Raw genomic sequence first — 14,860 nt, 5'->3', positions numbered from 1 at the left:
AAGCCACAACTGTCAGTAAGTGTCCATGGTTGAGTCGTTGAATGAAGAGACTGAGGTAAAACTGTCCAGTTTGAGTGCTTGTTGCAGCTCGTTCCAGTCGCTAGCTGCAGCGAACTGAAAAGACGAGCGACCCAAGGATGTGTGTGCTTTGGGGACCTTTAACAGAATGTGACTGGCAGAACGGGTGTTGTATGTGAAGGACGACGGCTGCAGTAAATATCTTAGATAGGAGGGAGTGAGGCCTAAGAGGGTTTTATAAATCAGCATCAACCACCTTGATGGGTCAACCAACACCTGATGATCGATCAAGGATGAAAAGTCTAAGCGGAATCCTTGGGACGTCACCCCACTGAAGTTGACATTTGTTGCTGATTTATTCAACCCTCTTAGGCCTCACTCCCCCCTATCTGAGATAGGTTAGGGTGAGGATAGGGTTAGGGTGAGGATAGCACTAAACAACAGCTGATCATTTTTTTTACATTCTAACAGTGCCACACTCTGGCAGTAAAGTATGAGATGTTTCACACGACCATAAATAAGCATATACTTATTCTGGTTATTTACAATAGCAGAATATACACAAAATATAACTTATTTAATTTTAAAGATTTTAAACGACACACTGATTTCAGATGAAACACTTAATTTTTTGATTGAATGCGTCGCTTCTGGAAAATAACTACATTTCCCTTCATGCTTTGAGCACTCATAAGGAATTGTGGGTAGGTTACCAACGTCCTTGTCCTATCAGGCGCACACTGTTTGACTGACTTCACACAAGGGCTAGGGGATCCTTTCGTTTCGGGTTGAACCTGAATTAGATTTATTCCACAAAAATGATGGCAGCAAGGTTTCTCCGTCGCTCTATTCCTGTATTGAGGCAAGCAAGATGTTACGCCGACGCACCCTCAGGCTCTTCCCAGATGTCCTTCACATTTGCGTCGCCAACGCAGGTAAGCGAATCCGGGGTTGGCAAGGCTTTTGGGCCTACTAACGTAATAAGTTGTCTAGATCGCTAGCTCCTTCTCATTTTAATAGGCATTATGAAAACCCTATTCACTTTGCTAGTTATTCATGTAAATATTACCAAAATGTACCTATATGCTTAGGCGTGGTTAGTTAGCTTGAACCTGTCACCAGTCTTAGTTGGCTTGAACTTGTCACCAGTCTGGTGCACATAATTGTAAAAAGGGACGGTCGAGCATGGATTTTCCAACCAAGCCTACAAAGCTAGCCACTTTGACAGTCCTACTGTCAGTGTTGCCACTTGCTAGCTTTCAATTGTTAACTACTTTAGCTAGCTAACAAAAATGTTTGGTCACAGGGCCTTGCAGTTTCTGTCATTCTGTCACCTTGAGAATAGAAAGGGAATACTATTCAATAGTTATTCAATCAGAAAGTCACGTTATTACTAACTCGTTGGCTAAGTATTCAGTCTTGTGCGGACTGCACCTTTTTAGCCACACGTATAGCTATTCTGCAAGCAATGTATAATTGAACCGTACACTTTGCGTCTGACAGTACGCTATTTGCTAGCTTCGTTGGATACATAATGTCGTACCTAGCTAACTACGTAACTCAACAGTCAACTCTAAAGATGAATTGAAGAGCGAAGTATGCACTTGCTATTTAACCTCTGTCAGGCAGTAATAGCATATTAACATCATAACTATCTTCAATGCACCAGGACCTCAAAGTGGAGTAACATAACACCACAGTAAACATGCATATACTTCATTAGAAAAAACAATCTAGTACTGCATGCACAGATTGTGTATATTTCCACAGAGAATATTGAAACATCCCACTTCAATTCTCATCTGAAAGGTGATAACAGTCAAGTACAGTAATGTCTGCTTATGTTTCTCCTTCTCCCAGGTGTACTTCAAGGAGGCCAGTGTGAAACAGGTTGATGTGCCCACACTGACTGGTGCTTTTGGTATCCTCCCTGCTCACGTCCCCACGCTGCAGGTCCTCAGGCCTGGCGTGGTCACAGTGTTCAACGATGATGGCTCCGCAGCTAAATTCTTTGGTAAGATGTGGCTTGATCATGTAGATGGAATAGTGGGCGGGTCTCATGACCTCTGTCGTACCTGACGTGAGAGAGGATCCTGGTTCAGAATTGCCCAATCCCAAATCAACCCCTAAGCCTTTCCCCTAACCTCTAGGTCCTTGCCTAGGCTACATCTAAAATGGTTGGTGTTGGATCGGTGTAGCAACATTGTGAAAATACCACTTTATAATCATCCTTTATGAAATGGTAGGACAGTGTCTGACCTCTGATATTTATGTGAAAAGGGACTTCAGTGGTGTCACCTTCAAGAACTGTATTTGATTCACTATGGCTAGATATTTACCCTGGCAGCCATATTGTATCAGGAAATGTGGAAATACCAGTAGTGGGCCTATATGTAATTTGGACGATACTAAACTCTGGTTACTAAAAGCAATCGTTTCAAAGTGAATTAACTTAATGTAAAATGTATCAAATGGGGACAATACTTGCACATGCTTTCAATGTTGAAATTCCTATTAATAGATTGCAAGGGTCAGTTCCATATCAATATCTTGACACTAATATGGACTATCCAGCAGGGGTCAGCCCTGTCTCGATTTGTGGGGATAATGATGACTGACTGTGTCCTAGACTGAGAGATCTCACTTTTTAGTGTAACACTCAAATTGTAGGCTACTTCCCTGATTTTGAAATCAACTAAAACAAAATGGCTGCACTGAACTTTATTAATTAACTTCAATAGTGTAGTCCTACTGCTGGGTGGAACAGGGAGGTATGTATATTCACAGATGCTGTGTATGTTTTGCAGTGAGCAGCGGGTCAATCACAGTGAACGCAGACTCCTCAGTGCAGCTGCTGGCTGAGGAGGCCTTCCCCTTGGACCAGCTGGATGTGGCTGTAAGTATCACCAACTCCTATAGACCGATGTAGTATTTCTATGGTAATGGGTGGGGAACTCTGGTCCTTGAGAACCACAGGGTGAGCAGGCTTGTGCCATCAACACACCCTGACTCTAGTTATCAACTAGGCTAATCATAGTAGCTAGTTGGAGTGTGATTCGTTTTACCAGGTGTGTTAGAGCTGGTCAGGAAGACTGGCATAGGGATGACCTCTGTTTTCTAATGCTTCAATTGTGGAAAAATAATTCCGGTTCATGTTCATTAATGGCTGTCCATCAGAAATAAAATCTTTGCCTAGCCTTAACTGGATGCCTACCCAATTTAAGAACTGCCCATCCCCGACATTCGTTTTAAGCCATTCTCTAGATTAGGCTTACAGGAAGACTCACATGATTGGGAAAGCCAGGCTAGAGAGGTGTTATTGGCAGGCTCATTGAGCCCATGCAGAGCCAGTCAGTCATTGATTGATTGAAACCCAACAGGAACCCTTTGCCAATCCCAGTGCCCTTTATAAAGACGATAACTGTGTACAGCTCTCCTCAGTCAGACCTTTGTAAAGCTATGAAGTAAACCTTCCATGAAATGTCCAAATCCCTTCCTCAACATTAGTGTACTGCACAGCATTGGCCCAAATGTCAGTCAAAACATGTCAGTGTGTATGAAATGTCCCCAAGGCCATGTTGTTCATTCACATCCACATCAGCCAATTACACACGTTCATCATAGAGGTGCTCGTTCTCTCTCTTTGACCCCGCCCAAGGAGGGCACACACTGTCAACTTGACTCCATAGAAATAGATGATTTCCCCCCCCCCCCCCCCACCTGTGAGATAAAAATGCACAGGAGGCCCTGCTGTTAATAAGGCAGGACAGGTCAGTCACTGTTGAGTTATAACAGATGTGTCAAGTCCCCGCTGGGAGACCTTTAACTAATGTTTGGCATTTCTATGCTGTAAACACTACTGTGACAAATGGGCTTTTCACAGGAAAGAGGCAACGTGAATTTGCTATGCTAGTCTCTCTCTTCCCAGATATGCTCCCTGACCTACTTTTAACATAAACTGGTATATTGGAATGAGTTCATGTGTCTGCCTGGAAGAATCATAAAGCTCAATAGGCTATGCCCCCCTTATGTTTTTGCCCCAATGAGCCATAACTGTATAGGTTTCTTTAGCTGGAGCATCGCTGAAGTGTCTCCCCTGACAATACCTACACTGGTCTGGCTGCCTAGCTCTGACCCCTGTCTAAAACATGATTTGCCTCAATTGGTTATTCAGTCAAATGTGAGAAATATAAAGACAGTGTTTGTACTGTGCTAGCATATTTAGTGTGCATGATATCTAACACATTGCATCATAGTACACACATGGAGAAACTGTTATTGTATTGACGTGTATCTGACGCCTCTCTTAGGCTGCCAAGGCCAACCTGGAGAAGGCCCAGTCTGAGATGGCATCAGCGTCTGACGAGGCTGCCAGGGCTGAGGTCCAGATCAACATAGACGCCAACGAAGCCATCGTCAAAGCTCTGGAATAGACCATGGGACTGGTCTCTGTGGTAAGTGCTGCAGACATGTATCTTTGTGGTGGAAAAGTGAAGAGTATATGAGTCTCGCGTCCTAGACCTTGTTGGAGTACCTTTTAAAATGCATTCCACCCATGATCATTTACTTCTTGCCGCTATCACCGATGCGTATTTCTAAAGTATTACCTGCTGTTCACACTTGCTGAGATAATCCACCACCTAGCTCCCAGTGACGGGTCATTTTTAATAAAAGGAGGAGACCTGACGGGAGACACAGCGACTTAAAGGTCGGCGACTAGCGCAACAGCCAATCGGGAGGGCAGCTCTTGCTGGCAAGCTTTGATATTGGCTAGCAACAAATGATTGACATTATGCATTGATCCACCCACCAGGGGGATCACAACGACTTGATCGCTGATTATCTTGGCAAGTGTCCATCCAGAGGTAGCTTTCAAAAAGGGTTGTTAGCACACTCAATGTTATTTCTAGATTACTTGTGAAAATATTTATTTAAAGCCTGCGTACTTACCCTAATCGTATTTTCTTTGTTCTAGATGTCGTGTTGGTATAACAGAAATGAAAATTCTCCAACTTTGTTTCCCTGCCCCGTGAAGTCAGTAACTGCAAGATCTCATGCTTGCTTTGTACAGTGGAATGAAATTACCAATAAATTTCTTTGGATTTACCTGCCAGTCATTTTCTGTCTTTATGTCCCTCTTATGTCAGATTCAGTGAGTGGCATTGTGAGCCCATTATTATAAGGGGAAAGTGAACGAACATTCTGTGTACAATGTGTTGCGCCTGTATTTTGTTATGGAGCTTGTTGCAGTTCTCATTTCCGCCACTTTGTGGCAGTGTTTTCACAAACCATGGTAGGCCAGTCACAGCAGGTCTGTCCCTTTGTGGTGAGACAACCACTTCAACCAAGGGTAGCTATTATAATCACATTTTGGTTCAGTTATGTTGTGATTTATCATGCCTTATAATTAAATGATTAAAGGCACTGAATGTTATTTTTGTCAAATATTGAATTTGGTCTGCATGCTAATTTCATCGTTGGACATTTTGTCAGGTGGTTCGCGTAGGTGTTACTCAATGACTGGGGGGTGGGTGTTGGCCGCTTTTAAAGGTCTCCATTACTCCCTCTTTGTCCCTAGGCGTGAGCATGTTTATACTGTGAGTCAATATGGTGACCTCAGGTTTCCGTGGCGCTGCCAGGAAAGTTGCCCGTTTGAAACAGACTGCAGTGGCATTGAAGAAAATGCCTCTGTGTTCATGTTAACGTGAGCACTCCAGAGCTCTAATCATGTGTGGACTGGGTGCTTTCAGAGTTCCAACCACAACCGGTTTTCTGAATGTCACAACTCTAGCCAGGCCCCATTTTACTAGTGAGCAAGCTTCTGTTAAAAGAATGGCCCCTTGCACTTTTTTATTTTTTACATTAACTCTGTCATAGCCAAATTTGGACCCATGACGGAACTGTCAATTGTTTTTAAAGCCTGCTTGTTAAAATTGGTATTTAATGAGGTGCTGGCTTGTCACATCGAGGTTTCTACCTTGTCAGCAAACTCCTTACAGTGTGCTGGCCAAAGGCAGGGGTATGTCCATAGACTAGACAGTGGAAAATGTGGATCAGTTTCTGCAGGCAGACGCAGGAAAATAACATGACATTTTATTAGGTTATTCCATGCTAAGTGTTATGAAGAGGACAGTCATGTGATTCACAATAGTGGAAACTCCAGGATATATTTTTTTTAAAGCTTCCACATCCTGTCTCCTTCCTAATCTGCCACTCTCACTGAGTCTTGTTCCAGCTGCACAGCCCCTGGGCCTAAAGGCAGAAGAGAACAGAGCAGAACCGCTCTGAACAGGCCAGGACCCGGAAGGAGATGAAACAATCCTGTCAGACACGTTTATTCAAGCTTATTATCAGTATGTAGAAACCTGATATTGATCCAGTTTAGTCCCCTTAAAACACCCCGTTTATAGAAGGCTGAAGCAGAAAATGTCCATGTGCTTCATCAGCATGTGGGGTGTTTGTAAATCAAACTGTGCAGGCTTACTCACATACTGGATGTGAGGTCCAAAGAATGGGTTGTGATCAATTGACACTCTACGTACTAGTTTCTAAGCAGTGACTCCAGTTGGCGACGCTGTGGATTGAGAAGTCATCTAGAGGGGGATGCCACTTTCGGGAATTGCAGTTACTGTACAAATGACAGGGACGGGGAGGCCATTTGGGGGGTTGTCCTGTGGCATTAGAATGAGATCCCTGAGGAAGCTGTAACTGAATCAAGTGAAGGCAGAGAACAGGGACACAGTGTTCCTATTGAGCACTTAAATGGCTCAACCATGTCACAATAACATGACTCCATAGGCTAGTTGAATGCTTTCTGACCACTAATCAGTCCCCCTCTGCTGCACCAGTCTTACTCAACTGCTATTAGAGTCTACGCTGAAAGAGTTTCTTATCGCGGTTAACCCAGAACTAAAATCTTGCGTCATTTGGTCAGATATCTACGCTACCGTTTATGTTTACTAGTCTGTCCCCATTCATTTTTACGTATCTATTAACTTCAGCCCTAAAACATCTCACAAGTGTCTTCGCTATAAATGGCTCTCACTGGATACTTGTTTGTAACACCTATTCATTGCCTGTATTCCAATGTAGTTGTAAGGCTCAATGTACATATTCATGTACAATTACCAGTGATTTTTTTTTTGTATCCTATGTGGCCTCCTTCACACAGTGGTCTACTTGACATTTCCCTCTTGTTATTAATATTACTTCCAGCCCTTCACTGTAGGAAGGTAGCTTATTATGGAAAATAACATAACGTGTGTAATTATGTAACAAATGAATAAGTACGTTTTAGAAGTGTGTAATTTGGAGAAGTTTTAAGTATCAGTGGTGAAAGTGTTTGCTTGTGGCAGGTGGTCCTTTTTGAGATGGTATTGGGAGCGTGCTGTGTGAGAGGAAATGAAAGGCCTTTGAGCATTGGTAAAATTAGAGGGTTGGGAAATCAAAAAGGTATGTTAAATAAAATGTCTTTAGGATAGTTGCTAAAGTATATCTGAATTACACACACACACACGTCACCAACAGCGAAATCATCAACCACCAATTAGATCGGTATTCAGACACACACAAAAACAACAGAATTCAATCCAGGTTGTTTGTCTGTGTAGTGTGTGCTAAAGCTAGCAGACACCTGTACAGCCTGGGGCAAAGTCAAGCTTGGCTGTGCACTGAGAGGCAGCAGAGGGCTAAACTGATTGAAGTACCTGACCTTTTGGTGGTTCTGTGTAAAGAGGGGGCCTGCAGACTCTCAGTCAGCTGTCAGATACTGCATCCAGGCTGGGAGTGGGAGTTGAGGCCTGACTCTGGCGCCCACACCACTGACCCATTTCTCTTCTTCTCACAAACAGCCAGCCAGTGGACCAGCTAGGTAACGTTTCCACAAATAGTAGTGTGGGGCATTTCGGAGAAAGTCGCCAATCCGCAACAAACATCCTGCTGCTGGCTTGAGTTAATCAGCTTTGTGGCTAGGAGCAAATGGTCTTCACTCCACACAGAGAGATGCATCTCCCCGCGCTCCATTTGGCAAATCTTACCATAATTATATCCTCTATCCAACTGATTCCTGTTTATAAGCAAACACTACGTACATACCCCAACCAGAAGCCATTGATTACAGGCAACATCCGCATCAAGCTCAAGACTAGAGCTGCCGCTTTTAAGGAGCGGGACACTAATCCGGACGCCTATACGAAATCCCGCTATGCCCTCAGACAAACCATCACACAAGCAAAGCGTCAATACAGGATTAAGATGGAATCCTACTACACCGGCTCTGACGATCGTCTGATGTGTCAGGGCTTGAAAACTATTACGGACTACAAAGGGAAACAGACGTGAGCTGCCCAGTGACGTGAGGCTAGTAGACGAGCTAAATGCCTTTTATGCTCGCTTCAAGGTAATCAACACTGAAGCATGCATGAGAGCACCAGCTGTTCTGGATGACTGTGTGATAACGCTCTCGGTAGCCGATGTGAGCAAGACCTTTAAACAGGTCAACATTCACAAAGATGTGGGGCCAGATGGATTACCAGGACGTGTACTCAAAGCATGCGCCAACCAACTGGCAAGTGTCTTCACTGACATTTTCAACCTCTCTGAAATACATACATGTTTCAAGCAGACCACCATAGTCCCTGTGCCCAAGGAAGCGAAGGTAACCTGCCTAAATGATTACCGCCCGTAGCACTCACATCGGGAGCCATGAAGTGCTTTGAAAAGCTGGTTATGGCTCACATCAACAGCATTCTCCCGGATACTACAGCTCAGCGTTCAACACCATAGTGCCCACGAAGCTCATCACTAAGCTAAAAACCCTGGGACTAAACAATTCCCCCTGCAACTGGATCCTGGACTTCCTGACGGGCCGCCCCTCAGGTGGAAAGGGTAGGCAACAACATGTCTGCCACGCTTAAACTCAACCCTGGGGCCCCTCAGGGGTGTGTACTTAGTCCCCTCATGTACTCCCTGTTCACCCACGACTGTGTGGCCAAATACGACTCCAACACCATCATTAAGTTTGCTGACGACACAACAGTGGTAGGCCTGATCACCGACAACGATGAGACAGCCTATTAGGAGTAATTCAGAGAACTTGCAGTGTGGTACCAGGACAACAACCTCAATGTGAGCAAGACAAAGGAGCTGATTGTGGACAACAGGAAAAGGCGGGCCGAACAGGCCCCCATTAACACCAACAGGGCTGTAGTGGAGCGGGTCGACAGTTTCAAGTTCCTTGGTGTACACATCACCAACGATCTATCGTGGTCCAAACACACCAAGACAGTTGACTGTTCTCTCTGCTACCGCACAGCAAGCAGTACCGGAGCGCCAAGTCTAGGACTAAAAGGCTCCTTAACAGCTTCTACCCCCAAGCCATAAGAACAATTAATCAAATGCCCACCAGACTATTACCCCTCCATTTGTTTTGTAAGCTGCTGCTACTCACTGTTTATTATCTATGCATCGTCACTTCCCACCTACCTACATGTACAAATGACCTCTAACCTGTACCCCCTGTATATAGCCTCGTTATAGTTATGTTATTGTGTTTATTTTTATTATTTTTGACTTCATTTTTTTTGGTAAATATTTTCTTAACTCTTCTTGAACTGCACTTTTGGTTAAGGGCTTGTAAAGTAAGCATTTCACGGTAAGGTCTACACTTGTTGTATTCGGCGCATTTGACAAAGTTTTATTTGATGTCAGGTAATCATAATCAGGTAATCATTGTGTGTATTCCTGAGAGAGAGCATTTTAGAGTTTTTGCTATGGTTTAATATCTGTATCTAATACCATGTGAAGACACACAGAGCACCCCAGCATTCCTTTGTTCTGTGCTGTTTAACGCTGCCTGTCCACTTCCTAGAGAGAGCCGAGGTGGGACGCATTTTGTCTGAAATGTGCTGCATGTTTGCATGCAATGAGCTCTGAGTCATCGCCTTGGGCTTTCTTCAAGGAAATCCTTACATTTTTCACACCTTTGATCCTCATTCAGTTGTGCGTTCATGCCAGCATAAAAAAAAACATCTTCCTCACAACTTGATTTTACAGATACTGCTAGAGTGTTCCAATTAAAAGACATCCGTTTCTTCCCCTCTCTGCCTGAGGTTGTGCAAAATCAAAATGGTGGGGCTAGTCGTGACTGCCTTGGCTGGGATCAATGTGTAAAATATCCCTGGCTCTCCCTGGGGCTGCTAACAATGCTGTTTGTGGCACTGTGGCATTCCAACAGTAGGGTAGGACAGAAGGGGAGCGATGAGTGGATTGCCAGGGTGAGGCTGTGGGCACAGGGGTCTGTAAATGCATTAACCCCCTCCACTTTCTAACACTGTTGTGTGATTCACTAGGTAATTGGGGGAGAGCTCATCGAGGCAAGCATGTTCTTTCAGAAAGCCTATGTGCTGTACATTTAGATTGAGTCAGATAGTCTGGTAGACAATAACTTTGCAGCAGCGCTGAAAAGATCATAACAGTGCCCCAATGTTGTTCATTTGACAAGCCATTCATGTTAATTTGGCCATTGACCTAACTATGTTGGGAGAGAGAGGGGATTTTGAGATGAGCGAACATTTTCATATTTTTGTATGTCCTAGTGACCTTTTTATATCATCCTGTGATCACTTACAGTCAATTCTACATGTCATTCACAGCATGTTGCTACAATAATACTGCATGGCGGGCCGGCCGGATGGGAGGGCCTCTTCTGGTGACAGCTGTGGATGACAGTGCTAGCATGTAGATCCTGGCCAAGCCATTCACTTTGCTCTTACCAAACAAGGGGCTAGGGCCTTTTGGCTGGCACCATCTTTTGAGTTAGTCGTGTTTTGGCTGTGGAACTTCCCTGTGAGATGTCCATCAGAGGGATCTGGGATGGGATGGTCTTTGTTTTCCTGCCCGGTGGGAATTTAAAGAAGACTTGTGTACACACATTCTCCTGTTCTGATTGGTCCCTCTCTCCATAACACAGAGCACCACCAATGAATGTATTTGTTTTACACACACAAAGGTGTGTGTGACACACACACATATACACACAGACAACTAGAACTCTTAAGAGGGTCAAGTGTTGTCTCAGACATGTCAGGGTACTTCTAATAGCCTGGTATGTCCAGATAAGTATAATGTGGTCTTATGAGTGTAAGGACCTGTTATTGGAGGAATAGAGTCAAAGGGTTCAGAACGGAGAGTAGAGGAACACCTTTGTGAGTATCTCCTTTCTTTTTTTCTGCCCTTTGAGTTGTTTGGAAACTTTTGACAAGCACTGAAGTTCAGAGGACGTTAATTTAGAATGTACCCGCATTGCAAGGTCTGTCAAAGTGACTCACACCACCCCTCCCCCCATCCCCCCCTCATTTTGGCTAGCTAACTGTCCCTCTTCTCTCCCTGTATGACTGAGTGCTCAGTGGTTTCCTAATCACATGACTCTCCTCTGAAGCACTTGGAAAATATGCCATTGAGCTAGTTTCCACCGAGGACAACAAAGGCAGGCAGGCATAACTCCTTTAACACGCTTAGATCAGCTCTGGCAGGGCCCAGATTTCAGAGCTGTCCTCCTCATGCCTGCACGCAATCTCCCCCTGACACCTTCCAGTCTGGGGGACGGTGGAGCTGGCACCAATGTCTGCTCCGGAGGCCAGGCCCATTGATCAAATTCTGTCAGGTGGCTGTGGCCCAGCGCTAAGGGACCAGAGGAATGCAGTTATCACAGTTGTCCCCTCGGACTCACCGTGCTGATTGGCCAGTGACACTTTGGGGGACTCGATGACAAAAACAACAATGACAGGTTCACCCAGGGGTTTGGCACTGTCTGAATTGATATCACAGTGAACCCCTTTAAACTGCAGAACTCCCGATAGATAGACACCTGTAGATTAATATAGGCCATGACTATCCCTGTCTAGAGGGGTAATGTTCCATAGAAGTTTCCACTGATATCCATCCTGGCTCCTGCGTCACCGTCCTCCTCCCTGATTCTCCTCCCTACGTCAGCCCACTTTGGATTTTCCACCCTCTTCATGGTCTTGATGACGACGTTCAATGCTAATCCCTGCATATTATGGCCTGTGCCCTAGTGACCTCAGTTGCCAGACCAAACAGGGCTACAGGGACGGCTATGGTTCAATCTGACCGTAACCATTGCAGCTATCTGTTTGTCAGACGACATTGTATTGCAGTGGTTGTGTGTGTGTTTAGCCACGGCCAGGGTGGTCAGGAATCCCCAGAATTCCGTCATTGATCTGTGCGTCACGTGCATTTCCAAAAGCACAGTGGTCAGGCAAGGACTCCCTCCAACTAGAATCTCAGGGGATTTTCCCGAAATGTTCGGAAAAGGACTGAGACTGGAGATGTTTAAAGTGAAGTGGTGTACTTATCTCTCTGGTGGTAGCTATCTCTCTGGTGGTAGCTATCTCTCTGGTGGCAGCTTTGCATCCATTAAGAATACTGTGAGGCCAGGAGTATTCCACATTGTCCAGGGGTCTGACCTCCCCTACCAAGTATTTTGTTTAAATAACTGATTTGGCTAAACTTTGCCGTGCACGATAAACACATCCTTAACAAGCAGTTAATGTCAGGTATATCAACTGGACAGTAAAAATAGACACGTCTGACTAATTAACTGTGAAGTTATAGTTGGCTGACTGGCTGTATCGAGTAACGTCAACAGAAACAATATTCAACATGACTAAATCAAATCAAATTGTATTTGTCACATGCGCCAAATACAACAGGAGTAGTAGACCTTACCGAAAGCCCTTAACCAACAATGCAGTTCAAGAAATAGAGTTGAGAAAATATTTCCTAAATAAACTAAAGTAAACATTTAAAATTAAAAGTAACACAATAAAATAACAATAACGAGGCTATATACAGGGGGTACTGGTACTGAGTCAATGTGTGGGGGTACAGGTTAGTCGAGGTCATTTGTATGTGTAGGTAGGGGTGAAGTGACTATGCATAGATAATGAACAGCGAGTAGCAGCAGTGTAAAAACAAATGGGGGGCGGGGTCAATGTAAATAGTCTGGGTGGCCATTTTATTAATTATTCAGCAGGTTTATGGCTTGGGGGTAGAAGCTGTTAAGGAGACTTTTGGACCCTGACTTGGTGCTCCAGTACCGTTTGCTGTGCGGTAGCAGAGACAACAGTCTATGACTTGGATGACTGGAGTCTTCAAAAAATAAATTGGGCCTTCCTCTGACACTGCTGTGCTTAGTCTGAAGTATTATCATTACCCAGGGTGTTTTTCTAGACTATAATAGACAATGCGAGGATATTGTGCAACTTCAGATCTGTTGATCTAAATTATTCCCAGAATAATACAATCCTTGAAATAAAAAATTTGTTTGGTGTGGAGAATTTCTCCCCCACACATTTGAGAGCCACGAGGTGATCAAATTCCTTTTCAGTTGGCTGCTTTTGAACTCAAGTGTCTCCTTTGATCTCTCAAGTCTCTCCTACATTAGTCATATACTTCTGTAGATATACTGTAGAGGAGACGGTCAATTTGAAGTTGCTGCTCTGACTCACTACTGATTGATGTAATGTAATCTATCCAGAATAAATGCTTCAACTGCAGATGGATATCATTGTCAGTAGATTGGTATAAAAACATGCCTTCGTAGAAATGACGGATTGAGATCATTTCAGTCATCAGTTTGTGCAATGTAGTTGTGACCAACTGGGGAAGTCAAGGGGGGGGTGGGGGGGGAGATAGCTACATTTGATTTGCATTCATTTGTCCTGCTCGTGACAATTCTTGGAACACCTGACTTCAGTCTGCAGTCTAGAGTACAATGAACCCTCAGCTATAGATTTACAGCCCACACTATGCTGTTATCAGAGCGAGAGAAAGAGGAGCTGGCAGAGGGAGAGAGAAAAGCGGCCGGGGCTGAGCCAGTAGGAGAGGGGAATGAATGACGTCACCAGTGATGATAGTGCTATTTTAAGCGTGCAATAGGGAGAAGGCCGCAGCCAGCGATCGCTACTCTCCTGACATCAGAAATGAAATCAGGCTCTCTGACTGATAATGACCTTTTGTGTCAATGATTAGAGAACCGAGAGAGGAAGAAAGAGGGAGATAGGGATAGAGATGGTGAAAGAGAGAGCGAGAGTCAGAGGAAGAGAGAGAGAGAAATAAAGAGACCGCATGGAGAAAAAAAGGTGGTAGAGGGGGTTTGCCAGTACAGTGCTGATTAGATTAGACCAGCTCGTCATCCAGCATTAAGCCCAGGATACACAGGGATTAGTGGCCAAGGGATTCTGCAGAGTCCTGGCATGTGGGTGTGGATGTGTTCATAAGTGTGTGGGAGGAGAGTGAGTGGGTGGTTTCTCAACTTGTTTGGACCGAGAAAGGAAATGGCTGCATCTGGTACTGATCATTGTGTACAGTACACAGTATCATTGCTTTGTTCCTTTTGAAAACACACCAGGAACATGGCAGCCTTTATTATGTCACTGACATCTGGACAGATGTACAACTGATGGGATTCATATTCATAAGGGCAGTCTCTAAGATTTTCCAGAAGAAATTAGTCCAAGAAGTTCATTCCTCAGTGCCAAGCTATCCCCTTCTGCTCTGCCGGGCACTTCCCTCCCATTCTGAGTCCATGAAGTCACGTTTAACCTTTTCCAGTCCACGCTTTGTCCCTCTGATACACTGCCTCTAGCTCCCAAACAAACAAATTGAGTTAACACCCTCCCGGCGTGACCAACTTCACCGCTATAAAGGTTCTTATCGTGCTTGGCTTGTATCTGGTGGGTTGATTAAATTAGGTTATTTAGCACATTGAGGCGAGTTCCAGGGTGAGTCTTATTGTGGGGCCTTTCAACACCATAAAAGG

The 14,860-nt window shown here is 44.4% G+C and overlaps 1 protein-coding gene across 1 annotated transcript; it reads left to right on the top strand.

Annotated features, from left to right (window-relative positions):
- Nucleotides 1-695: 695 nt before the first annotated feature.
- Nucleotides 696-5,131, top strand: LOC139409151 (ATP synthase F1 subunit delta). Its single transcript, XM_071153916.1, has 5 exons — nt 696-953; nt 1,879-2,032; nt 2,826-2,914; nt 4,329-4,472; nt 4,994-5,131. The coding sequence occupies exons 1-4, from the start codon at nt 837-839 to the stop codon at nt 4,449-4,451; spliced, it is 483 nt and encodes a 160-aa protein (XP_071010017.1). The 5' UTR covers nt 696-836; the 3' UTR covers nt 4,452-4,472; nt 4,994-5,131.
- Nucleotides 5,132-14,860: the final 9,729 nt, after the last annotated feature.

This window comes from Oncorhynchus clarkii, chromosome 5 (genome assembly GCF_045791955.1).
Source record: "Oncorhynchus clarkii lewisi isolate Uvic-CL-2024 chromosome 5, UVic_Ocla_1.0, whole genome shotgun sequence".
NCBI lineage: Eukaryota > Metazoa > Chordata > Actinopteri > Salmoniformes > Salmonidae > Oncorhynchus > Oncorhynchus clarkii.
Note: the sequence above shows the minus strand (reverse complement) of the source record. Positions and strands in the feature narration are given on the sequence as shown.